Genomic DNA, 25,695 nt, shown 5'->3' with positions numbered 1-25,695 from the left:
TTCGGTTTTAGTCATTTATAAATCAAACTACTCATGCTCTATACAACCAAATCTCATATAAAATATATTACAACCAATTCCCACAGCAAATATCATCTAAGTTAAGGAACTTCACAGGCCATTTGTGATTTTTCAATACGGCTTGATTTTTTTTACTATTCACTAGCACAAATGCCCGTGCGTTACAACGGGAGAGGAAAATACCGCACTTCCCTAACCCAATGGGTCTGACCCTCCTTCTCCTCCCATGACCCACCGCCAGATATTATGACATCAACAAATTCTTTGTAGTCCTCCACACTGCCATTAAATTATATGTTGCGCAAAAACATAAACATGAAAGTATTTTGTAAGTGTATGAAAGGTGTGTGCAATTTGACTCACTGAAATATATTCCTGGTTGCGAGTATCTCTTCACGTCTTTGTTGGTGTTTCTTACTGATGCCCAATAAATATCGCATGATACCAAAAGTATTTAAGTCCATCTTAGTACAATGTATTTGCTTCACTATGAAGGCAACAAAATTTTCCATGAACCATTTTTCGTTAGGTTTACGGACTAAGTAGCATAGCACTATTCATGTCTAATGATATTAGGAGTGTTGTACCACAATCCTTAATCCATGGCTAATATAATAGAGAAAAGTATGGAGTTTGTGTTGCACACAACATGGAATCCGAGTCCGTCTCTTTGTACTTTGGTGACGGGCCAATGAAAATACAAAACCTGCACCGCCTGCCACTATGTGCCTTCTTTTGTATTCAACTCCGACAAACGTCACAAAGAAGATTACTCTCTTCTCTAGTAACATTATGAAATTAAAGTTGTTTCACTAAAAGTAAAATATAAATATCTAAATTCTTGTTTGTTTTTGCGGAAAAACTTTGTCAAACTTGCAAAAGTTGTTAGGTTTTCTTTCTTTTTGCAAGTTAATTTTACTTGTGTCAGGTGTGTAGATGATTTGAAAACTACGACTCCTAGCTATTCAGCATGGATGGTGAACTATCTAAAAAACAAAGGATACTAGGACTCCTATGACATGAAGATATAGAAAAAAACTTAATTCAAGTGGATGATGGAAACCTCTAATCATTTTTCATTAGGAGAAAAATTGTCGTGTATATATTATTAGATAGAAGCATTGGCCCTTATGTTATAAATCAATCATTACATGCGAGTAGACAATTCCATTTGAACGTCTGCATTTGAGAAATCTGTTGTTTTAAAGCAACAATCAAGTACCTATTTTTAACTGCGGCTCTCTCTCAGAAAAAAATATTGTACATGCGAACATTCTTTATCGTAATTTAGACAATATAATTCGCAGGTGTTAAACAATCCCAACATAATTTGCTCTTGAGTTAATTTGACGTCAACATTCCACTTGCCTGACACCATGTGTAGCATGTTGTTTTGTACTAATCCTCGATCTATTTGCATTCCTGGACGGGGTAAACAATGCGCGGGCGGGTAATAATATACACAGGCGGGCTCTTTATTTTTCTCTCTATCCTTCTTATAGTGGGACGGTTTCCCACTTTCCTTATTTTCTCTATGAAACTTTAAAAATCCCTCCTTTCCTTCTTTATGCATTTTCCTTCCTCATTATTACGGGATGGCTTCCCCCACTTTCCTATTTTTTCTCTATCAAACCTGAAATCCCTCCTTTCCTTCTGTATTCATTTTCCTTCCCCATCCTTTCCTTCTTTATTTTCTTTATTTTCTTTCTTTCCTTCCTTTTTACGGGACGACTTTCGGTGATGTTCAAGCAATTTATCTGCGTATATAAATTACTTAGTTTTCGTGTATAGAACCGATGTGGTACTAATCAATTCCATGACGAACCAACTCTATGACACACGTATTATCTACCTCATGTGGTAGCGGCCACAGAGATCTCTCGTGATATCACCAGTTCGAAACCTGATGCCTATTTGTTTTGTTTTCAGCCCACACAATATTTTTCTCTCCTGAACCAGCTGCGTGCGGCCCAAGACGACGTACAAACAAAAAAAAAGGCCCATGAGAACGGACGTGAATAAAATCACACGGGAAGAAACTATTGATACCACCTTGGATAGTTAAAAGCTCAAAAGTATAATTAATAATATGGGTGAACGGATGAAAAATTGAAGAAACGCACCTTGCTAGTATAGGTATAGATATAGATAAAGGATACATGTGGACTCTAGTTCCGAAAATTCCAAAAATACGTGTCCTTGTGAATGCTTTGTTACAACTTACAAGCACGTAAGGTGTATTTTATGATGAGTCAAGAGTCTCCATTTCGAGTACTCAATGAGATGCTTCAATAATATCTAGTGCATGCGGCATCTCTTACGGAAGGCCCTATCAGTCTCGCCCACGCGTTCAGTCTGCATTTTTTTCAGGTTAGGCGCTGATTGGATTGACGTTTCACAGCGTCATACACCTGTAATATATACGGACCTTCACAACGTCATACACCTGTAATATATACGGACCTTCATCCGTCGTTTTCATCCGCGGGCAAAAATCAAGCGTCACCGGTGTTAATACACTTGTAAAATAAATGCAGGTGTATAAAAATACACCGATACCAAGCGGAGCCTAAGATGCATTTTTTTCAGGTTAAGATGTCCGAAGCAAAAACCTGCTGTATTCTGAGTCCGGTACCTCGCTCCGTCCCGCACGTAACCAAGGACGGCCAGTGAACGTGGTGCTAACTGCAGCTTCCCTGGTTCGTGCATTAGCAAAGTCCCGGACGTAATCAAGAGCTCCCCGTTTCTGGGGCATGTCGGTGAGATCGATCAATCCGCTCTGGTATTTCATCTTTAGTGGCAAATGTATAGACGCATGTGCGGACACCTCTTCATGACACTTGGAGGCTTCAGTCAAGTACCCGACAGAAAGGTGATGGCCTCGATGACCGTCTGGTCTTCCGGCATAAGTGTGCTCCACCGTCTATTTTACTAGCTTCCGGGGCAAAGAAATTAGGAACCATTATTTTGCGCGAGTAATCACTCATGCCGTGTAAGGGTTCCTATTGTAATAAAACCTCTTCTCTGCTTAATTAATATATGAGGCATGTGCGGAGCAAAGCCATCATGGTACACGTTCATGCATGGTTTGGAAGTCACAGTGACTGCTCATGGGGCACCGTGTGTTCTCGTTGAGACGAGCCGATGAAAGCTACGAGCAACAAGTGTCTGCACCCAAGAGCACCAGCAATAACACAAATCAGACAAGGCTCCAGATTTGAGCAAAGACGACAATATATTACTGAAGAAGCAAGGATACAGTGGACACCGACACGCCTGGGCCCAAAGGCAGACCAGCCACCTGACCAAGCCACAGCACGCTTCCGACTTGACCTGACGCTACTCACCGTAGAGTAGCTACAGACTACCAGCTACGAAGCACACATGATCATACTACGTACGATCGCCTACGTGCGCCTGAACTACATTATTCGGTACGTGGACACTAGGGCAAACCAACAGCCGACCTAAGGAGATTCGTCTTGCTTGCTAGGGTAACGGATCATCTAGGACTTGGTCTTGAACTTGGACTCATCAATGTCGATGCCCTCCCTGGCGGCGCGCTCGCCGCCGGACTCGTCGTTGGTGCTCAGCCCGCCCTTGCGCCCCATCTCGCTGTACCCCTCCTCCCCCATCTGCTCCCTGCGTGTCTGCCCGCCGCGGCTGCGCCCTGCACAAATGCAGCATACAGCAATAGTAGCCATCAGTATCGGAAGCCAAAGATCGCTCAAGTATAGTACGACGACATCTCTCACGCATGCATCATGCCCGTACGCACCTTCGGCGAGGTGCTCCTGCGCCTCGAGGGACTTGCCGCCGGTGCCGCCGGGGACGACGGTCTCGCCCTCGCGGGCCTTGCGGTCCAGCTGCGACCTCTGCTGCTGACCGGAAGCCATTGCTCTCTCTGCCTTGCTACTACAACCTCGACTGGGAAACGTTGTGTGACTGCTTGTAAGGTGGTGTTCGTGATTGCCTTATGCTGATGAAGGAGGAGGCACCGGCGTCGCCCCTTTTATAGCGGCGGAGGAGGCGCGTCACGGCGCGGAGTGCCGGCGCGTGTGCCTCTGATGTGTCGACGCGCTCCATGCGAGTCCCCTGTGGGGCGACGCGTGCGACGTGCATGGGCATACGCCTGCGCACGGGCCTAGGGCATGGTTATCCGAGGAAGTGACCGGAATGAGCTAGTACAAGCTAGGACACCTGAGCTGTCCTGCATTGTCGTTGTTCCGCCACGTCACCTATGTCCGCGTCGTGGAGCACTCCTTGCCATGCCAGCTCTTGTTTGGCGGCCGGTCGGAGACCAGGCATGCATGGACTAGCCCTTGCCGTACTACGAACTCCGTATACAGCATCCGGCAGTTTGGAATTTCTAGAGCAGCGGGTGCTTGTTCACTCTGGTGCATTTCTGTTTATATTCTTGCCAAAGGCAAGCACCATGGTACATTTTTTTTTGTTTTTATGGCAAAATGCTCTTTTAATTCCGATCTCACGTGCTCCTTTATGAACAGTATTTTTTTTTAAAAATGATAACAAAATAAAAAAAATCTACTTTTTATAAACATTGATGAATATTTAAACTGCATGTAAACTTTTGTGATGAAATGACAAATGCAGTTGAAACATGCATGTTTGGGAGAAAAATTGGTTTTTTTAAATTCTTTTACTACTTTTTCTTATCCCAGGTGGGGAACGTTACCTTAGGAGGTTCCCGAGGGACGATTGTTCCCTCAGGTAGCATGGAATGAGAGAATGACTTCTTTTTAGAAAAGGAGGGTGTACCTCCGGCCTCCGCATTTGGACGATGCATACGGCTATCTTATTAATTATTCCTAAAGACCTTACAAGGTAATACATCAAAAAGTCTGAAGCCACCATCTTGGCAACGTCTGTTGCTACTCGTATTTCTTGATGAAGGGGTGCCGAATGTCCGAGCCTAATACCAAACAGACATCACACCAAAATCTAACATCTAAAGCCGTATGTCCCATCCAAGCCACTACCTAGACTGAGTCACATACCGGTCCGGCACACTTCCAGTGAGCACCGCACGCTGCAAGGGCCGTCACCTCCATCTTCCATCGATCCATCCTCAGAGCAGACCTAATGCATCGACCTTACTAGGCCTCTCTGCCACCGATGCCACCATGACGCCAGACAACGTCCTCCTCCTGCGCGAGTCCATCTCCGCACATCGGACGCAGAGTCTCCACTGCGCCACGCTGTCGAGATCCGCCGCCATCATTGTGTAAGATGAAGCACCGCTCCACCAAAGACGCCTTCCATTGGTCCCTCAAGCCGAAATGCAACCTTCAAGAATGATGCCCCCAAGAGGGAAACGACGTAAGAGCGCCACCATCATCCGATCAAACTGATCTAGGGTTTTTCCCGGAGGTAGTGGATTAAGGTCTTGAGCTTCTCCACGGTGATGCCTTCAGGAAGGATACGACACAGAAAAGCGCTGCCATCACCGGCCTTGGCACCTAACTGAGAGCAGGGCTTTCACCCGGATCTACTCGACGAACCTTCATCCAGCATCTTGTGCATCTAAACTCGACCACCCCAGCACCTCAGCGTCGCCAGTGCTCCAGTCACCACCGCTTCACCTCGCGCCTCCACGCCCTGGCCATATGCTCATGGCGCCGCTGCCACACCGCACGGGCAGAGCCTGGCCACCAGTTACATCACCACCTCTGTCCCGCAGGGCCGTCGGCCACTCCCTAGTCAGCAGCCTCCATCCCCGACCAGATCTGAGCGCTCCCAGATCTGCCGCCAGAAGACGGCGCCCATGGCAGGAACCACGCGGAGCAACCAGCAAAGGAGACAGCGCAGTCGAAGATCTGGACGTCGGGGGAATGCGCCAGGCCATCTAGTAGCCACGCCAGCTAGTCTGTACTCCACGCCATTGTTTATCTTCATCTTTGGCCTGCTAGTTATTACCCTGGCACCAGATGGTTGACGCGCCATCTGCTCCCACAAAGGTACGTGTGCTTGCTTGGCGGCTTGTGACAAATTCTCTCGCAAGAGTGGGAAAATAAATTCTACCGTCATTTGAAAACCACTGACATATGCCTCCTGTGTGGTCTAGAATGCGGGGATGGATTTCACGCAATGTGCAGGTGCCCTCATGCAGTCGAGCTTTGGAGGGCGATGACTAAAGACTGGACGCTCCGGGACATTAAGCCGGTGCGGCACACAGGCCCAGATGGCTCTTTGACGTGCTTGAGCTGCTCTTGGACACATCTTGCATGGCTCTCTTGATGACCACAGCAGACCAAGAAAAAGGTAAAATGGTCTTTATGAGCCCGACGTTACATACGACATCGGGCAGCAGCCGTGGCGAGTTGGGAGAAGCAACAACAGGGATGCGCTGGCTGCTAGCGGCCACAACAACACACCGGGCGCCACGAAGTGCTGTGTCCGAGTAAGGGCTGGAGAGCGCCTAAGCCCGGGTGGCTCACACTAAACAAGGATGGTGCAGACATAGCACATGCAGGCAATGGGGGCACGAGAATGGTGCTCCGAGACAACTCTGGTAGCATTATTTTCAGCTTGTTTCGACATCTCTTCTCATGCGGTAATGCTCTAGCTACAGAACTCGAGGCGTGCAAGGAGGGAATTGCTCTTGCTTTGGAATGGAGCTCACTTTCGTTCACCTTTGAAATAGATAGTGCTAAAGTTGTTGTGATGATATCCAACCCCTCGGTTGACAGATCACAACACATTGCCATTACCCAAGAGATCTCAACTATGATGAGAGGGGAGAGGAAGATTAAAATCTAGGCTATCAAAGGGGAAAGTAATCGTGTTAGTCATGAATTAGCTCAGATTTGGAGAGTTGAGATTAAGACGTCCGTCTGAAAGCACAAGTGCTCCCTGGGTGATTTTGGTAATTCATGACAACATACCTCTTGTTGGACTAATACCTTTACCTAGTGCATTTCAGATAAGTTCAACATTGGAGTGGCATGGACATGGACAAGAGGATGTGGAACCCCTTTCAGATGCTAAGGACAAATATTGACAAAAGCTCAAGACTCTACATTTTCATTTCAGTGATCCAAGGTCACATTGAGTCCATAGAAAAGCCAATACTATTAAAAGGGGATGAGGTGTTGCTTAATGGGTTACTTACTCAAAATGCTTTATGATATGCTCCAAAACCTTCAACCACTTTCTCACATCCACATATGTCCTAAACCTAAATGTCCAACTCGGCCCCACCGATTTGATCTATCCGGCACCACCGAGTTTCACTTGAATTAGCCACTGCCACAGACCCTAGTTACTTCCGTCTCACCGAGATGGGCTTGCAAACTCTTTGTGATCTGGTGCAACACTTTTGGTCTCACCGAGTTAGTGCAGTCGGTCCCACCGAGTTTGCCTGACCAATTATCTATTTACTTATTACCAAAATCGGTCTCACCGAGTTTGAGTAATCGGTCAAACCGAGTTGAGGTTTTACCCTAACCCCTGCACATCGGTCCCACCGAGATGACTATACCGGTCCCACTGAAAATCCTAACGTTCACATTTTGAACTAAATCGGTCTGACCGAGTTTACTGATTCGGTCCCACCGAGTTTGGGAATCTATGTGTAACGGTTAGATTTTGTGTGGAAACTATATATACTCCTCTGAAAGAACATGCGGTGCCCCCATGTTTGGTTTTGGTAATTGATGACAATCTCTATGGACTAATGGTTGCCTTGAGTTATATTTGAAGGATTTGTCCATAGGCTTTTCTTGGAGTCCATTTGTTGGTTTCAAGGAGAGTTTGTGATGACCAAGGTGCCACTCAAGGAATTACCTAAAGATTGGTCATGTGAGAGGTTGATCAAGACTAAGTGAAAGAGTGAATCAAGTTGATCAACACACAAAGCATAGAAGATGTACCGAGAGGGATCAAGCGATCCCATGGTATGGTAAGCACTATCAATTACGCTTTGTGTACTAACCCATGATCTTCGTGAGAGTTCTTTGTGGGGTTAGGTTGTGGTGTGCAAGTTCAAATGAAGCATCACGAAGAGATCAAATGCTTGAAGCTTGCCGTCCATTGTGGTGACAATGGACTTGTGAAGATGTGCTGAAGAGTGGCTCACCCATAGTGGACTATGGGGGAGCAATCATCTAGTCTTCATCGATCCAATGCATTCAAGAAAGGTGGTCCATCTTGAGGAGGACAAGTTCGTCATCTTCTAGCTCAAGTGGACCATGTGCAAGGCAAAGGTTTTCCCTTGATAGGTTTTCTATTTTACCGGTCTCATGGTGGTAGTGGAGAGACCGGGTTTTAGGATCGATTGTCGTACTATCAAGGGGGGCTCTTGATGAGTAGATTTATCGTATCATTAGTAGAGAGATCAAACCATTGCATCCTTGCATCATCTTTCTTGGTACTCGTTTGGTTCTCTTTGTTGAGTTTTGGAGCTTATGGTCATCTTGATGACAAGCTCGGGTTCATCAAAAATGGAGTTCGCATGCATCTTCTATGATGTTTTCGATGTTGGAGTTTCTGCCGGTTCTTCTCTGTTGGAGGTTTCCCTCCTCTTTTTGTTAGACATACCTCCTCTGCCTATCGCTGTTTTGATGCTACTCATTATCTTGTATCCAACAAGCTTGAGTTTGCTCAATTCGGAGCTCATATGAAGAAGTTATGGCAGTTCTGTTTTTCTCTCTTCGGTAGTACCGCGGTGGCAGCGGTAGTACCGCTTGTAGCATCAAGCGGCAGTACCGCTCCAGTACAGCTCTACTACCACCTCGATTTTGGGTCCTGCACTTTTCGTGTCGGGTTTAACAGTAGTTGCACGGTAGTAAGGCACGGCAGTTCCGCATATAAGCGGTAGTACCGCCCCGATTGGGCGGTAGTACCGCCTATAAGTGGTAGTACCGCTCCGGTCGGGTGGTAGTACCGCTACTGCATTACTGCCTCCATTCTCTGCTCTTCCCTGCCTCTTTTGGTCCCGTGTTCCGCTCCTCCAACGGTAGTACCGCTGGGGTGAGCGGTAGTACCACTTATAAGTGGTACTACCGCCCCAAGGTTCATGTTTTGTTGCTCCTTTTCCCTGCTTCTTCCGCCCGACCGGTAGTACCGCTCGTGGAGCGGTAGTACATAATGGTTGGATTTTCCCCCTCCTATAAAAGGGGGTCTTCTTCCCCAATGAACCTTATCTCTTGAGCTCGTGTTCTTCCCCCATTATTGACCTTCTTCGAGCTTGCTAACTCACAATCCCTCCATGGACTCTTGCTAGTTTTTGAGGGAAAAGAGAGAGGAGATCTAGATCCACATTTCCACCAATCATTTTCTCCTCTATGTGAGGGGAACCCATTGGATCTAGATCTTGGAGTTCTTTGTGTTCTCCTTCTTGTTCTTCCTATCATCTTCCTCCCTAGCATTAGTTGCTTCGGTGGGATTTGAGAGAGAAGGATTTGGTTACTCTGTGTGCCCTTGCCATTGCATTTGGTGCATCAGTTTGAGTTCTCCATGTGATACGTGGAAGTTACAAGTTGAGAAGCTTATTACTCTTGAGCTTGTTACTCTTGGGTGTTTGGACACCCTAGAGCTTGTTCCTCTTGGGTGCCTTGGCACCCTAGACAGTTTGTGTTGTTCGGAGCTCAATCATTGTGGTGTAAAGCTCCGGGCAAGCGTCGGGGTCTCCAATTAGGTTGTGGAGATCGCCTCGAGCAATTTGACGGGTACCGGTGACCGCCCCAAGGGTTTCCAAAGTGTACGGGTTCGATGACCGCCCCCAATGGTCGCCATTTGTACGAGTTCGGTGACCGCCCTCTAAGGGTCCCTTAGTGGAATCACGTCATCTTGCATTGTGTGAGGGCGTGAGGAGATTACGGTGGCCCTAGTGGCTTCTTGGGGAGCATTGTGCCTCCACACCGCTCCAAACGGAGATTAGCATCCGCAAGGGTTTGAACTTGGGGATACATCATCGTCTCTGCGTGCCTCAGTTATCTCTTATCCGAGCCCTTTACTTATGCACTTTACTTTGTGATAGCCATATTGTTTCTTCGTCATATATCATGCTATCACTTAGTTGTTTATCTTGCTTAGCATAAGTTGTTGGTGCACATAGGTGACCCTAGTTGTTGTAGGTTTTGTGCTGGACAAATTAACCGCTAGGTTTATTCCGCATTTGTTCAAGCCTAAACCATAATTATTTTAAAGCGCCTATTCACCCCCCTCTAGGCGACATCCACGATCTTTCAATTGGTACCAGAGCCTCGTCTCTCTTTCATAGGCTTAACTGCGTAGAGAGTAAAGATGTCGACTAGGGGTTTAGGATTCACCTACGCTCTTAGTTTCGATGGCACAAATTTTGATGTTTGGGTAATTCACATGCTTAATCACTTTAGGGTCATTGACCCTAATTTAGAGCGAATTGTAGATATGGGTTTTTCTCCTCCAAAGGATCCCCAAAGATTATCTTTAGAGGATGATAAAAACTCTTATCTCAATGCTCAAGCTACTAATGTGCTTTTTGATGCTTTGAGCAATGTAGTTATTTTTCAACTCATGCCGTCCCAGGATGGTCATGAGTTGTGGACGAAGCTTCAAGATAAATATGGTATGTCCAAGATTTGTGGGGATGATTGTTCTCCCTCCACCTCCGGTCGTATAGTCTTCTCAACTTCTTCTACTTCACCTACATGTGGTTTGCCACAAGGTAATGATATGGTGAGTAGTGTTGGTCATTAAAAATGATGATAGTATGCTTATTATGGATGATCATTCATCACTATATAATTGCAATGCTCCTTCTTTGGGCTTTAACACTTCGAGCACTCCAAATGTTTCACATGCTTGTGTTGATAGTCCTTGCATATCATGTAGAAATTGCTTGACTAAATCTCATGATGGTATGCTTGCTATGTCTTGTTGCCATGATAAAAATGCATCTATTTCCTCAAATTGTTGTGCTAACAATGTAGAGGAAACCCAACACTCCATGGAACAAGATGTGGTGTTTAATGGTGCATCAGGGGATCCTACATAATCATCTATAACTTTTTGCCTTATGGCTAAGGCGTCAAAGGTATCTCCTACTTTGAACCCCAATATGTCTCTTGATGATGATGTTGATGCTAATGATGATGAGGATAATGATGAAGAGAATGATAATTGAGGGAGTCCTGGATTAGGGGGTGTCCGGATGGCCGGACTAAGACCTTTGGCCGGACTCCCGGACTATGAAGATACAAGATTGAAGACTACATCCCGTGTCCGGATGGGACTTTCCTTGGTGTGGAAGGCAAGCTTGGCGATACGATATGAAGATCTCCTCCCATTGTAACCGACTCTGTGTGACCCTAGCCCTCTCCGGTGTCTATATAAACTGGAGAGTTTTAGTCTGTAGGACGAACAACAATCATACCATCGGCTAGCTTCTAGGGTTTAGCCACTCCGATCTCGTGGTAGATCTACTCTTGTACTACCCATATCATCAATATTAATCAAGCAGGAGTAGGGTTTTACCTCCATCGAGAGGGCCCGAACCTGGGTAAAAACATCGTGTCCCTTGTCTCCTGTTACCATCCGCCTAGACGCACAGTTCGGGACCCCCTACCCGAGATCCGTCGGTTTTGACACCGACATTGGTGCTTTCATTGAGAGTTCCTCTGTGTCGTCGCCTTTAGGCCCGATGGCTTCTTCGCTCGTCAATCACGATGCAGTCCAGGATGAGACTTTTCTTCTCGAACAGATCTTCGTATTCGGCGGCTTCGCACTACGGGCCGACTCGTTCAGCCATCTGGAGCAGATCGAAAGCTACGCCCCTGGCCATCAGGTCAGGTTTGGAAGCTTAAACTACACGGCCATCATCCACGGGGACCTGATCTTCGACGGATTCGAGCCACAATCGAGCGCGCCGCACTGTCACGATGGGCATGATTTAGCTCTGTCATCGGAAAACGCCCAGAGCGTCGCTCAGGTGTCCGCTCCGATCATTAGCTCGGAGCCCACTATGCCAATCGGGGACGGATGGTTGGACGCCGCCCCAGAAACTGCAATCTCTATGGCGATAGAGCCGGATACCAGCCTAGTCCCTCTCAAGGCCCGTGACTCCAAGGTGCTGGACTCCGATCCGGACTCCGTAAATCCCGCACCTCTTCCGATTAAGCCCGATTGGGCTCCGGTCATGGAGTTCACCGTCGCGGATGTCTTTCAGCACTCACCTTTCGGCAACATCCTGAATTCGTTAAAGTCTTTCTCTTTGTTAGGAGAGCCCTGGCCGGACTACGGCCAACACGGTTGGGATGCGGACGATGAAGAAATTCGTAGCCCACCCACCACCCACTTCGTAGCCAGTGTTGACGATTTAACCGACATGCTCGACTTCGACTCCGAAGACATCGACGACATGGAAGCCGATGAAGGAGACGATCAAGAACCAGTGCCTATAGGGAACTGGAAAGCCACCTCGTCATATGACATATACATGGTGGACACCCCTAAAGCGGGGGATGGGGAGGAGAAAACGGAGGATGATCCCTCCAAGAAGCAACCCAAGCGCCGACGTCAGCGGCGCCGCTCTAAGTCCCGCCAAAGCAAAAATGGCAATTCCGGCACCGGAGATAACAATACGCCGGACAGTGCCGAGGACAACCCCCTCCAGCAGGATCCAGTGCAGGAGGACGAAGGAGCCATCCCTCATGAGAGAGCGGCCGACAAAGAAGATGAGGACGACAATTACATGCCTCCCTCCGAAGACGAGGCAAGCCTCGACGACGACGAATTCGTCGTGCCAGAGGATCCCGTTGAACAAGAGCATTTCAAACACAGACTCGTAGCCACGACAAGCAGCCTCAAGAAGAAACAGCAGCAGCTTAGAGCTGACCAAGACTTGCTAGCCGACAGATGGACCGATGTCCTGGCGGCCGAAGAGTATAAACTAGAACGCCCATCCAAGAGCTACCCGAAGTGCAGGCTGCTACCCCAACTTCAGGAGGAAGCAACAAAACCTACATCACCAGCGTACGATGCGCCCGATCGGCCACCCCGTGGCCGCGATAGAGAGGCCTTCAGGCCCTCAACCCAGGCCGCCCCCCGACACCACTCAAAACATACTAGAGTACGGGGAGACGCAACAGACCTGCGAGACATCTTGGAGAATAAGTCAAGGCAAACAAGATCGACCTACGGATCGCATGGGCGCCCCGCTTCACGTGACACTAGCCGTCACGCCGGACATAATAAGTATGGCTCGGCCGAATAAAACAGACCAAGCTCGTCCGAGCTGCGCCGTGATATAGCCCAATACAGGGGCGTCGCACACCCACTATGCTTCACAGACGAAGTAATGGATCATCAAATCCCCGAGGGCTTCAAGCCCGTAAACATCGAATCATACCATGGCACAACAGATCCTGCGGTATGGATCGAGGATTATCTCCTTCACATCCACATGGCCCATGGTGATGATCTACACGCCATCAAATACCTCCCGCTCAAGCTTAAAGGACCAGCTCGACATTGTCTTAATAGCCTGCTAGCAGAGTCAATTAGTTGTTGGGAGGACCTGGAAACCGCATTCCTTGACAACTTCCAGGGCACGTATGTGCGACCACCAGACGCCGATGACCTAAGCCACATAATCCAGCACCCAGAGGAATCGGCCAGACAATTCTGGACACGGTTCCTGACCAAGAAAAACCAAATAGTCGATTGTCCGGACGCCGAGGCCCTCGCAGCCTTCAGGCACAACATCCGAGACGAATGGCTTGCCCGGGACCTAGGACAGGAAAAGCCGAAGTCTATGGCAGCCCTCACGACACTCATGACCCGCTTCTGCGTGAGAGAAGACAGCTGGCTAGCTCGTAGCAACAACATAACCAAGAGCCCCGGCAATTCGGATACGAAGGATAACAATGGCAGGTCATGTCGCAACAAGCATAAACGCCGCATTAACGGTGACAATACTGAAGATACGGCAGTCAATGCTGGATTCAGAGGCTCTAAACCGGGTCAGCAGAAGAAGCCATTCAAAAGAAACCCTCAGGGCCCATCCAGCTTAGACCGGATACTCGATCACTCGTGCCAGATACACGGCACACCCGAACAACCAGCCAATCACACCAACAGGGATTGTTGGGTGTTCAAGCAGGCAGGCAAGTTAAGTGCCGAGACCAGAGACAAGGGGCTACATAGCGATGACGAGGAGGGGCCTCGGCCGCCGAACAACAAAGGACAGAAGGGATTTCCCCCGCAAGTTCGGACGGTGAATATGATATACCCAACCCACATCCCCAAAAGGGAGCGGAAGCATGCTCTCAAGGACGTCTACACGCTGGAGCCAGTCGCCCCAAAGTTCAACCCATGGTCCTCCTGCCCGATCACCTTCGATCGACGGGACCATCCCACCAGCATCCGTCACGGCGGATTCGCTGCACTAGTCCTAGACCCAATTATCAACGGATTCCACCTTACCAGAGTCCTAATGGACGGCGGTAGTAGCCTGAACCTGCTTTACCAGGACACAGTGCGAAAAATAGGCATCGATCCTTCAAGGATTAAACCCACAAAGACAACCTTCAAAGGTGTCATACCAGGGGTAGAAGCCAGCTGTACAGGCTTGGTCACACTCGAGGTGGTCTTCGGATCCCCGGATAACTTCCGGAGCGAGGAGTTAATCTTCGACATAGTCCCATTCCGCAGCGGCTATCACGCCCTGCTCGGGCGAACCGCATTTGCCAAATTCAATGCGGTGCCGCACTACGCATATCTCAAGCTCAAGATGCCAGGACCTCACGGAGTCATCACGGTAAACGGAAACACCGAACGCTCTCTCCGTACAGAGGAGCACACGGCGGCCCTGGCAGTGGAAGTACAGAGTAGCCTCTCAAGGTAGTTCTCCAATCCAGGTGCCAAACGTCCGGACAATGTCAAGCGAGCCCGAAGTAACCTACAACAAACCCGGCTGGCACGTTCCGAACAAGCATAGCAGTGCGGCCCCAACCCCGGCCCCGTCAAACGGTGATACTAGTACCACGCGTACATAATTACGCCTTAGAGATACCATGGGCATAAGGGGAGGGGCACAACAACGGCACGCCCAGAATGCGGCTCAACCGCACTAAGGGGCTCCCTATTTCGCCGTTTTCCTTTTCACACACTTTCAGGACCCAACTATTCAGAAGGCCTGTCCGGCAATACTCTCGCCGAACCAACGATGCAATAGCCAGGGAGGAAGCAAGCCACGTCAAAAAACCAGGTGGTCTCTATAACGAGTTTAATACCTGTTTCTCTTACAATCCTGCAGCTTGCCCCTGAAGGGGAATATGTCAAATACTCCCATCTCTTGCTTACCGCACTTTTTGTATCGTTCTGCTTTTGCAGCAGCCCTTTTCTTAATGAACGATATATAGCTCTTACCTATTATTGTACTTATCTATTTTTATATGCAAATATGTTCAGTCATAACAGTATGCAACCGTACACTTTGGTACGGATAATACACCAAGGGCTTACAACACCCCATAACATGGTGTGAGAAGACCGAACACTCTAACAAGTGCGGCACCCCGAACTTATAGCACTATATGCATCGGCTCCAAATCATGTCTTTGGTCAATAGTTGGGTTTGCCTGGCTCCCATGTTTTGGTACATTACGTTCCGCATTGTTGGCTAAGGTAGCGCTGGGAGAACTACTGCGATTGTGCCCCAGTTGAGCTGGGTTAACACCTCAGTAGAGAAAGCTAAAACTGACTGTCATGATAGTGCGAGAGACCGGTCGCTGTTCGCGAGGTTTCTTCGAGTCCTTAAAGACTTATGCCGCTTCGAGCGAGGAACCGAACTTATCCGGCCTAGGCGTGGATAGCGCCCCGAACTCGGTCTTCCGAATACTAGGGGCTTCGCCGAAATTTAAAATTATAGAATTCTATGGCTAAGTGAGAGTGATAAAGCATTATAAGTCCGACGGCCTGGTTCGTTGTGCTGAACGCCTCCCTAGATGGACCCAAGAATGGGAACAAGAGCGCTCAGGTTTATCCCGAACACCCCAGCACTCGTGGCATGGGGGTCGAAGCTGACGACTTGCATCTCTCAGATTTGATAAACGGCCGCACAGAAGGTAATATTTTAAATTAACAAGCGTTGCTTAACGCATATGAACAAAGCTTCAGCGTACAGGATAACAAATGCGAGTTTACTCAAAAATTACATCTTTGGAGCACTCATCCGCTATGCGGCGGACACCCTTCAGAAAGCCATTATAATACATCTCGGGCGTATGATACTCCTTGCCCGGCGGTGGCGCGTCCGTCAACAGCTTCTCCGCGTCTAGCTTGCCCCAGTGCACCTTAGCACGGGCAAGGGCCCGACGGGCACCTGCAATAAAAACGGAGCACTTGACGACCTCAATCCACGGACACGCATCCACCAGCCGCCACACCAGGCCGAAGTAGCTCCCAGGCATGACTTCTCCAGGCCACAGTCGAGCTATGAGGCCCTTCATGGCCTATTTGGCCACCTTGTGGAGCTCAACCAGCTGCTTCAGCTGGTCGCTCAGGGGCACCGGATGTTTGGCCTCAGCATACTGAGACCAGAACACTTTTTTTGTAGAGCTCCCCTCTTCGGCTCGGTAGTATGCGGCGGCCTCAGACACACTACGGGGCAGATCGGCGAATGCTCCTGGAGAGCTCCGGATTCGGGTAAGTAGCAGATAATTAACTTTTATATTCTTGCTTTGCATAAAGAATGCCTTACCCGCCGCTATCTTCTTCATTGCCTCGATCTCCTGAAGGGCCTTCTGGGCTTCGGCCTTAGCGGTCTTGGCACTCTCAAGAGCCAAGGCAAGCTCGGACTCTCGAGTCTTCGAGTCACGCTCCAAACTCTCGTGTTTTTCCACGAGAGCCTGGAGCTCTTGCCGCACCTCCGCCACCCGCGCCTTCTGCTTCTCTCGCTCGGTGCGCTCCAAGGCCGCACTCTTTTTGTCCTTCGAAACCGCCTCTTTTAGGGTCGCCACCTCGGTCATGGCTCCTGCAACATTAACGTTGGTCTTGTTATTATTATGCAACCAAGTATTTCTATATACATTTATAGGAGGTACTATGTACCCTCTTTATCCTCGAGCTGCTTCTTGGCACAGCCGAGCTCGCTCTCGGACCGCTCGAGGCTTTCCTTCAAGGCATTGACCTCTGCAGTCAGTGCGGCAGAGGTCAGCAGCGCAGCCTGCATTCCCATATTGACATGTTTCTATTAGACTCATGCATATATCTTTTGAGATCCTCAGTTCGGCTTTTCTTTCCAAACACCGAACTGAGCATCAGGGGCTACTGTCTATGCGATAACATTTTTATATATGTTTTTGAACACACACCTCAAAGCCCATTAACAGGCTTGTGCAGGCTTCCGTCAGCCTGCTCTTGGCGGACTGAACCTTCTGAATCACCGCACTCATAACAGTGCGGTGTTCTTCGTCGATGGAGGCGCCGTTAAGCGCCTCCAGCAAATTGTCCGGTGCCTCCGGGTGGACAGAAGTCGCCGGCGTCGCAGGCTTGCCCTTCTTATGAAGGTGCCACCTGTCGGGCTCTAGAACCACTGATGGTTCCGGAGCAGTGTCTGGCCCGGGGCCGGACTTAGATCCCTCCGGGGCTTTACCCCCTTTGGGCTGGGAGTCCGGAAGGTCGCCTTGTGGCGCTTCCAGGACCACCTCCTCCTGGTTTTGTCCCCTACGGGACTCCGCCTCAGCATCGTCTGTAGGGAGAGGGGAGGAGGCCGTCGGAAGTGAAGCGCTATTCACATCCGACAAATTCAGAGATCCGCTCGATGAATCGCCAAGCTGAGCTTTGGGCGGACTGCATGATTAGCTTCGGTGTTAGAAGCTATCAAATAATAAAGGAGTGCAATAATTCATTCGGGTAGCCGGACACTTACGATTTTGCCAGGGGCTTGACCCTGGATGGCCAGTCCTCCCCGCCGTCTTTGGCGTCGGGGGCGTAGTCCGGCAGAAGGGACATCCCCTTCTTGGACCCTCCGGCTTCCCCAGCTGGGGTGGCCTTTCTCTTCTTTCCTCCCCCCGTTGGAGGGGGAGAGGCATCTTCTTCTCCCTCCTCCTCGTCTTCGGAGGCGGAGGGTGCGTTGGGGCCGTCGGGCAAATCCGACGACACCGGGCGCCGGGAACTCTTTCGGGTCCTCGTGGCCTTCTCCTTGGCCTTCTTCTCCGGCACCACGTGGGGTGCCGGAACTAGTAGCTTCGCTAAGTCTGCGTCTACTGGGCCTTAGGGCAAAGGGGCCGGACAGTCGAACTGTCCGGATGTCCTCTTCCAGTCCTGTTAAAGAAATGGGAGTTTAGATCCCACATAAAGTCACACTATGAAATTCGGGTATCCCATAAGGGACTAAAGGTAAGCTTACTTCGGAGGCTTGACGTTTGGCGCAGAACCTGTGATCCTCGATGATGGGAGGGAGACCTCGGAACTCTTGAAAAGCACCTTCCAGGCGTCCTCGTGCTTTGTTTCGAAGAGCCGGGATAGAGTCTGGTGCCGGGCCAGGTCGAACTCCCACAAATTGAAGTCCCATCGTTGACCCAGGAGGATCCGGCAGAAGAGCATGACCTGGACCACGTTGACAAGCTTGACCTTCTTGGTCACCAGTTCTCGGACGCAGGTTTGGAGTCCGGTCACCTCTTCCGGATTGCCCCACGACAGGCCCGTCTCTTTCCAAGATGTGAGCCGGGTGGGGATGCCGGATCAAAATTCAGGGGTCGCTGCCCATTTAGGGTCACGCGGCTCGGTGATATAAAACCACCCATATTGCCACCCTTTGATGGTTTCCACGAAGGCACCCTCGAGCCAGGTGACGTTGGCTATCTTGCCCACCATGGCGCCTCCGCATTCCGCCTGTCGGCCTTGCACGACCTTCGGCTTGACGCTGAAGATCTTAAGCCATAGGCCAAAGTGGGGCTGGATGCGGAAGAAGGCCTCACACACGACGATAAACACCGAGATGTTGAGGATGAAGTTCAGGGCCAGATCATGGAAGTCCAGGCCATAGTAGAACATGAGCCCCCGGACGAACGGGTGAAGAGGAAAACCCAGTCCGCGGAGGATATGGGGAAGAAAAACAACCCTCTCATGGGGCCTGGGGGTGGGGATGAGTTGTCCCGCATCTGGGAGCCGGTGCGCGATGTCGTTAGACAAGTATCCGGCCTTCCTCAGGTTTTTGATTTGTCCCTCTATGATGGAGGAGGCCATCCATCTACCTCCCGCTCCAGACATGGTTGGAGAAGGTTGAGGTGGGAAGTGCGGGTTGGGCGCTGGAGCTCGAGTGCGCAGGGACGGATAAGCACAGGAGGAAGAGGGCGTGAATGGAAAAGGCGGATTCTTATCCCCTTATATGGGCGGCCAAAACTACGAGCCCCCCACCGGCCTGATAAAACTCGCTTATCTCCCAAGCGCCACGGTTAATGGCGCAGTTGGGTTACCCACACCCATATTGATGAGAATCCCGGAATAAGGGGACACGATCTCTGCTTTGACAAGACGTGCCAAGGAAACCGCCTCGCTAAACGCGCTGAGGTGGAACTATAAAATGAATAAAGAGCCCGGCTGTGGCATGATGTCATGACACGAAATACGTCAGCAGATCCGATTGATACAAATATTATTCTCTCTACGAAGGAATGTGGAACTTATTTTGCAGAGCTGGACACTACCTTGGTGTTCAACATCTTCTATGAAATATTCGGAGGAGGAACCTGCCTTGCAATGCCGAAGACAACTTGCGCACCGGACTCGTCGTCATTGAAGCCTGGTTCAGGGGCTACTGAGGGAGTCCTGGATTAGGGGGTGTCCGGATGGCCGGACTAAGACCTTTGGCCGGACTCCCGGACTATGAAGATACAAGATTGAAGACTCCGTCCCGTGTCCGGATGGGACTTTCCTTAGCGTGGAAGGCAAGCTTGGTGATACGATATGAAGATCTCCTCCCATTGTAACCGACTCTGTGTGACCCTAGCCCTCTCCGGTGTCTATATAAACCGGAGAGTTTTAGTCCGTAGGACGAACAACAATCATACCATAGGCTAGCTTTTAGGGTTTAGCCACTCTGATCTCGTGGTAGATCTACTCTTGTACTACCCATATCATCAATATTAATCAAGCAGGAGTAGGGTTTTACCTCCATCGAGAGGGCCCGAACCTGGGTAAAAACATCGTTTCCCTTGTCTCCTGTTACCATCCACCTAGACGCACAGTTCGGGACCCCCTACCCGAGATCCGCCGGTTTTGACGCTGATAATAATGTTGCCTCCTTAAAAACTAAGGGGGAAATGATTTTTAAAGATCTTCATAAAAATAAAATTGCTCGTTCCAACTTCATGGAAATAATGTCCATTGCCATTGAAGGCAAGAAATACATTGAGGAGTTGGAAACTCATCTAGAGGAGCATGAGGTCACCATTGAGAAAATGGAAGCTCTTGAGCGTGATTACGTAAATGAGATCACGAAGCTATCTCAAGCTCTTGAACATGAACAAACCACCTCTGAATCTCTTGAGGAGACTTTTGCTCTAGAATTATCTACAATCAGAATCTCATGATAGAGCTCTTGAGGTGGCCAATGATTTCAAAACTAAAAATGCTAAGCTTGAAGTTTCTCATTCTAGACTCCTTGAGGATTTTGAGCACCTCAAAAATGGCTCAAGGGTCATCAAGGGTGAGGTCATCAAACTCACCGAGTCTCATGCCCAACTTGAAGCTTCTTATTTAAAAGAGCTTGCCAAGTTGTACTATCCTATTGTTGTAAATGATTATGCTTGTGCTACTAACTCTATTACTTTTTAAGCATCCATTTTGAAGGAGAATGTTGAGCTACGGGCTCAACTTGAGGTGCTATCTAGCAATTATGGGAAATTGGAGGAAAGTCATGAAAAGCTCTCAAGCTCTCATGATGATCTTCTAGTATCCCATAGTGTGCTAAAGATAGCTCATGAGGCCATGATTGCTAAGGTAACATCTAGTGAGCCTCATGTGTATACTAGCACTACTTCTAGTTAAGATAGTATATTGCCATGTGCTAGTCCTTGTAATTCATCTACTCACAATGTTGGTACATCTTGTGATGAATTGATTTCCTTGCCTTGTTGCTCTAACGATGAAGCTTATACTTCCTCTAGTACTTGTGTTGAGACTAACCATGTAGAGGAAATCAAAGAGCTCAAGGCCCAAGTCACTTCTTTCAAGAAAGACTTGGAAAAGAGTCATGAATGGAAATCCACACTCAACAATAGCTTGAGTGTGAAAAAATCCCCCAATGACAAAGGTGGACTTGGACTCAACTCCAATAAGAAGAAGAAGTCCAAGAGAATCAATAAGAAGGGCCAAGAACAAGTCAAGAATTCGGCCAAGATTATTTGCTTCAAGTGGAAAATTGAAGGGCATCATGTTAGATCTTGCCCATTGAAGAAGGCGGCCATTAGTGTCAAGCAACAAAAGAGGCCACGAGTTCAATCTCATGCTCAACCTCAAGTTCAATAAAGGCCACTTCCCAAGAAGACTCAAGTTAATGCTTCTCTTATTGAGAAATCAAGTGAGAAGAAAGTGAAGAGTAGACGTTGCTACTTATGTCATGAGAAAGGCCACATCGCTTCTTCATGCACTAGTGGTAACTTATCCAACCCAATTATTATTGATGATATCTATTCTCTTGGGAAGGATAAGGTTGGCAATGTGTTTGCCAAGTTTGTTGGTACTCAAAGAGGTGTCAAGAAAAGAACCATTTGGGTAGCCAAGCCTATTGTGACTAACCTCTTAGGACCCAACTTGGTTGGGGACCAACAAGCTCAAACTTGATCAATAGGTGTTGATGGAGGGCATTGGAGACTTGGCTACATTATGAAGAATTAAGGGGACTTCATCATTCTTATTGTCTCAAGCCAAGTCAAATGGATTATCAAGTTTCTATCTTATATCCAATGTGCCTCCTTGCGGTAACTTGTACTTGAATTGTTTACTTTGAAAGTTACTTGCCCCCTTGCATGTTTTGGTTTTGTTCCTTGCATGTGTTTGTATACGTTGTGCTTCCAACTTGCTTATCTTGAGCAATCAAGTATGAGTGTGTTGGTTCGCACATCATGTATGTGTGTGTCGTGCTTGAGCCTTTTTGCTTCTTGTTTGTATCCTAGTTGGCTCGCGTGAGAGATTAATGGAACATCCCATTTTGGGGGAGTGATGTGCTTTGTGCACCTCACAATCCTATAAATGTGTGTACATGAGGAATGCCATCTAGTATTGATATCACAAGATTATCTAGTTTCTAGGTGGTATATCTCTCATCAGAAATTAAAATTCTAAAAGTCCATTGACTATCTCTCGTTGGATCCTCTTACTGCCTCTTGTTAAGTTTTCTTTGGTATCACATTATGGGGGAGTAATACGCTACGTGTATATTACAAGCCTAGAAAATGTGTACATTTGAGTTATTGTCACTTAGAGTTGATATTATTAATTATATTGTTCCTAGGTGACATGTTATCTCTACAAGTGGAAATTTGCTTGTGTGTGGTGTGAACATGATGTTGGATATCCTTGTTATCTACCAACGGGAATTATTTCCAAATACTTCTTGTCTTTGACAATTGGTACTCACTTATGTGTGGTAGAATCTATTGATCATCTTTACATTGGCTTTTGTTTTTATTTGCCTTTTCTCTTGCCAAGGTTTGTGTCAACTCCCTTTGTCTTCCATACCACTTGTGGATCTTGTTTATTTCTTGTTCTTGTCTAGTGTTTTCTAGATATAGTGAAAGTGGTGATCCCACCTTGTGCATTTTGTATTCAAATGCAAATTCTCTATAATGCACAACTCATGGGGGAGCTATCCTATCTTCCTTAGAACACTCTTCTTGTGATCCTTATCAAGTGTGTGTTTGTGGAAGGCAAGCCGTTTTCTTTTTGGTACTTTGTGCCATCATGAAACTTTGTTGAAAGCCTGGTTTGTTTGGAACCATCCTCTCTTTGGGAGTTTGACATCTTTAATTTAATGTGTATCAGTGGATATCTCATTCCTTGATGTATCTTTAATGATATCTTCCAAGTGATGATTTCTCCATTTGGCATCCTTTTCACTTGGCTTTTCTTTTTCTTTTGGTTTCGGTTCTTGAAAGTTTCGAGCATGCATATTTACTTCATGTATTTTATTTGGCATGCTTTCTTTCTTTGACCCAATATATAAGGGAAACTCCACCAAGTCTCAAATTGGATGAGATGTGCACGAAATTCATTTCCATATCTATATGCACATATTTATGTGGAGTTTGTCCTATGTATTGGTGTTTCTAACTATTTGGTCCCAATGAGTTTGGGTACCGTTTAGTTTGTGTGTTCTTCTAGGAACCTTTGGAGATGCATTGGATGCTCGGCTCACTCACAAGGAAGGTGTTGTCACCATGTGCATATTGGAGTCAAGCTAGGATGATCAATGAACTACTATCTACCTTCAATTGGTATCTACTTCTTCCTTCCAATGATATCTCGGTAACAAGTATCTATTCATGCTTTCCTCTCTTGCATTCAACCTTGTGTAGGTTGCATCTTGGCATGATATTCATTTCATATCTTGTGTTACTTGTTTCCTTTCTCAAAGCATCCCAACGATGATTTGTTCTTGCTAGTTGTGATGTCTTTGATGGATGTGTGTTTGGACTTCATTTATATACAATAAGACCATATCTAGCCAAGTGCTATACTTTCAAGCAAATATCTTATTGGTATATTTATGACTTCCTTGTGGATATCTTGTTCCTTCGTGTTATAACTATTTCGGGTGTACATCCTTCTTTGTAGATATATATCATCATGATTTCGTCTACCTAGAACCTTATACACTTGAGAGAAATTACATCTCTAGTTGATATCCTTTCTTTCATGTCCACCTTATCTTTCTTATGTTATTTTCCTTGGTGGCTCCATGAAAGCTTTTGCCTTGAGTGTGTGTCCTCTATCGTTGCATCTTAATGCACTCTTGTGTGGTAAGATTATTTTCCTCTTTCTTATCTTTACGAGGCTTTCCATCTTGGTATCCCTCGTCTTGATGAGCCTCTCCTCGTCTATCTTCACCATGGGTTGTCACAAGCATAGGTTCTCTATTTGCTTATTAGTAAGCTTGTGAACCCTTTTGTCAGTTGTGTGTGGGAATGATAGGCCTTGCATCGTGTGCCTCTTTCTTTCAAGACTATGTTGATGCTTAATGCTCATCCTAATTTTAGTCTTCTCAAGTGCTTCGCCATGACTCACACACATCATTTTGGTTGAGCCTTTTCTTAAGTTGCCTCTTTTACATGTTGCTCAACCATGTGCTTTTTGCAAGCGCTAGGCTTTGTTTCCTATATGCTCACTTGCACTGGATGTGAGTTTCTATTGATTTTGGGGGAGCTATGATCCTATTTTGTGCACTTTGTATTCATATACAAAAATTCTTATGTGTGCACAAATCATGGGGAGCTTCTCTAGTTTCTTTAGAACACTCCTTTGCTCATATCATAATATCTTTTTTTCTTGTGGCACGTAGGATCATTGGTCTAGTTGGTTCAATTGATATCCGTTGATTGCTTGCTTCAATTGGTTTCTTCTGATTGCTTGTGTCTCTCTTTGTTATGTCTTTGTGGCATATCTTTCTGTTGCAATCGTTGTGCCTCAATATAGTTTGTATTCCTCCAAGCATTTACTATTGGATATGTGTATTGCCTTCCACTCTCTTGTGGAGAAATACACACTTTATGGAGGATCACAATTTATATTGGCCTTATTAGCTTTTCGCCCATTTTGGCAATCGATGCCAATGGGGGAGAAGTTTCAGAGTGTTTTGTGGACAAGTTTAGAGAGTTATCTCCTCTTGCTTTGGTTTTGTTCCTTAGCTTTTGCATCTCTTTCGCATGCATTATTGGTTGGTGCATTGCATAATGATGCATAATTCCTTGTATAAACTCTCTTGAAAGTGAATGTCATCAATTACCAAAATGGGGGAGATTGAAAGAACATGCGGTGCCCCCATGTTTTGTTTTGGTAATTGATGAAAATCTCTATGGACTAATGGTTGCCTTGAGTTATATTTGAAGGATTTGTCCATAGGCTTTTCTTGGAGTCCATTTGTTAGTTTCAAGGAGAGTTTGTGATGACCAAGGTGCCACTCAAGGAATTACCTAAAGATTGGTCATGTGAGAGGTTGATCAAGACTAAGTCAAAGAGTGAATCAAGTTGATTAACACACAAAGCATAGAAGTTGTACCGAGAGGGATCAAGCGATCCCATGGTATGGTAAGCACTGTCAATTACGCTTTGTGTACTAACCCATGATCTTCGTGAGAGTTCTTTGTGGGGTTAGGTTGTGGTGTGCAAGTTCAAGTGAAGCATCATGTAGAGATCAAATGCTTGAAGCTTGCCATCCATTGTGGTGACAATGGACTTGTGAAGATGTGCCGAAGAGTGGCTCACCCATAGTTGACTATGGGGGAGCAATCATCTAGTCTTCATTGACCCAACGCATTCAAGAAAGGTGGTCCATCTTGAGGAGGACAAGTTCGTCATCTTCTAACTCAAGTGGACCATGTGCAAGGCAAAGGTTTGCCCTTGATAGGTTTTCTATTTAGCGGTCTCATGGTGGTAGAGGAGAGACCGGGTTTTAGGATCGATTGTCGTACTATCAAGGGGTGCTCTTGATGAGTAGCTTTATCGTAT

At 47.2% G+C, this 25,695-nt stretch overlaps 1 protein-coding gene across 2 annotated transcripts; it reads right to left on the bottom strand.

Annotated features, from left to right (window-relative positions):
- Positions 1–3,332: 3,332 nt before the first annotated feature.
- On the bottom strand, positions 3,333–3,981 carry LOC119306509 (em protein H2-like). 2 transcript variants are annotated; one of them, XM_037582708.1, is made up of 2 exons: positions 3,779–3,981; positions 3,333–3,691 (listed from the first exon to the last, which is right to left on the bottom strand). In XM_037582708.1, the coding sequence occupies exons 1-2, from the start codon at positions 3,915–3,917 to the stop codon at positions 3,528–3,530; spliced, it is 303 nt and encodes a 100-aa protein (XP_037438605.1). In that variant the 5' UTR covers positions 3,918–3,981; the 3' UTR covers positions 3,333–3,527. The 2 variants fall into 2 exon arrangements, with proteins under 2 accessions (XP_037438605.1, XP_037438611.1); XM_037582714.1 differs by having other exon boundaries at positions 3,800–3,981.
- Between the last annotated feature and the right edge of the window lie 21,714 nt (positions 3,982–25,695).

The sequence above is a fragment of the Triticum dicoccoides genome, chromosome 1B (assembly GCF_002162155.2).
Source record: "Triticum dicoccoides isolate Atlit2015 ecotype Zavitan chromosome 1B, WEW_v2.0, whole genome shotgun sequence".
Taxonomy (NCBI): Eukaryota; Viridiplantae; Streptophyta; class Magnoliopsida; order Poales; family Poaceae; genus Triticum; species Triticum dicoccoides.
Note: the sequence above shows the minus strand (reverse complement) of the source record. Positions and strands in the feature narration are given on the sequence as shown.

What these genes read in the sequence shown, in the direction of transcription:
- LOC119306509 (XM_037582708.1), bottom strand. Translation starts at nt 3,917, where the DNA reads ATGGCTTCCGGTCAGCAGCAGAGGTCGCAGCTGGACCGCAAGGCCCGC. An exon ending in TGCGTACGGGCATGATGCAT is followed by an intron (nt 3,692 to 3,778) that starts GCGTGAGAGATG and finishes GCATTTGTGCAG; the next exon opens with GGCGCAGCCGCGGCGGGCAG.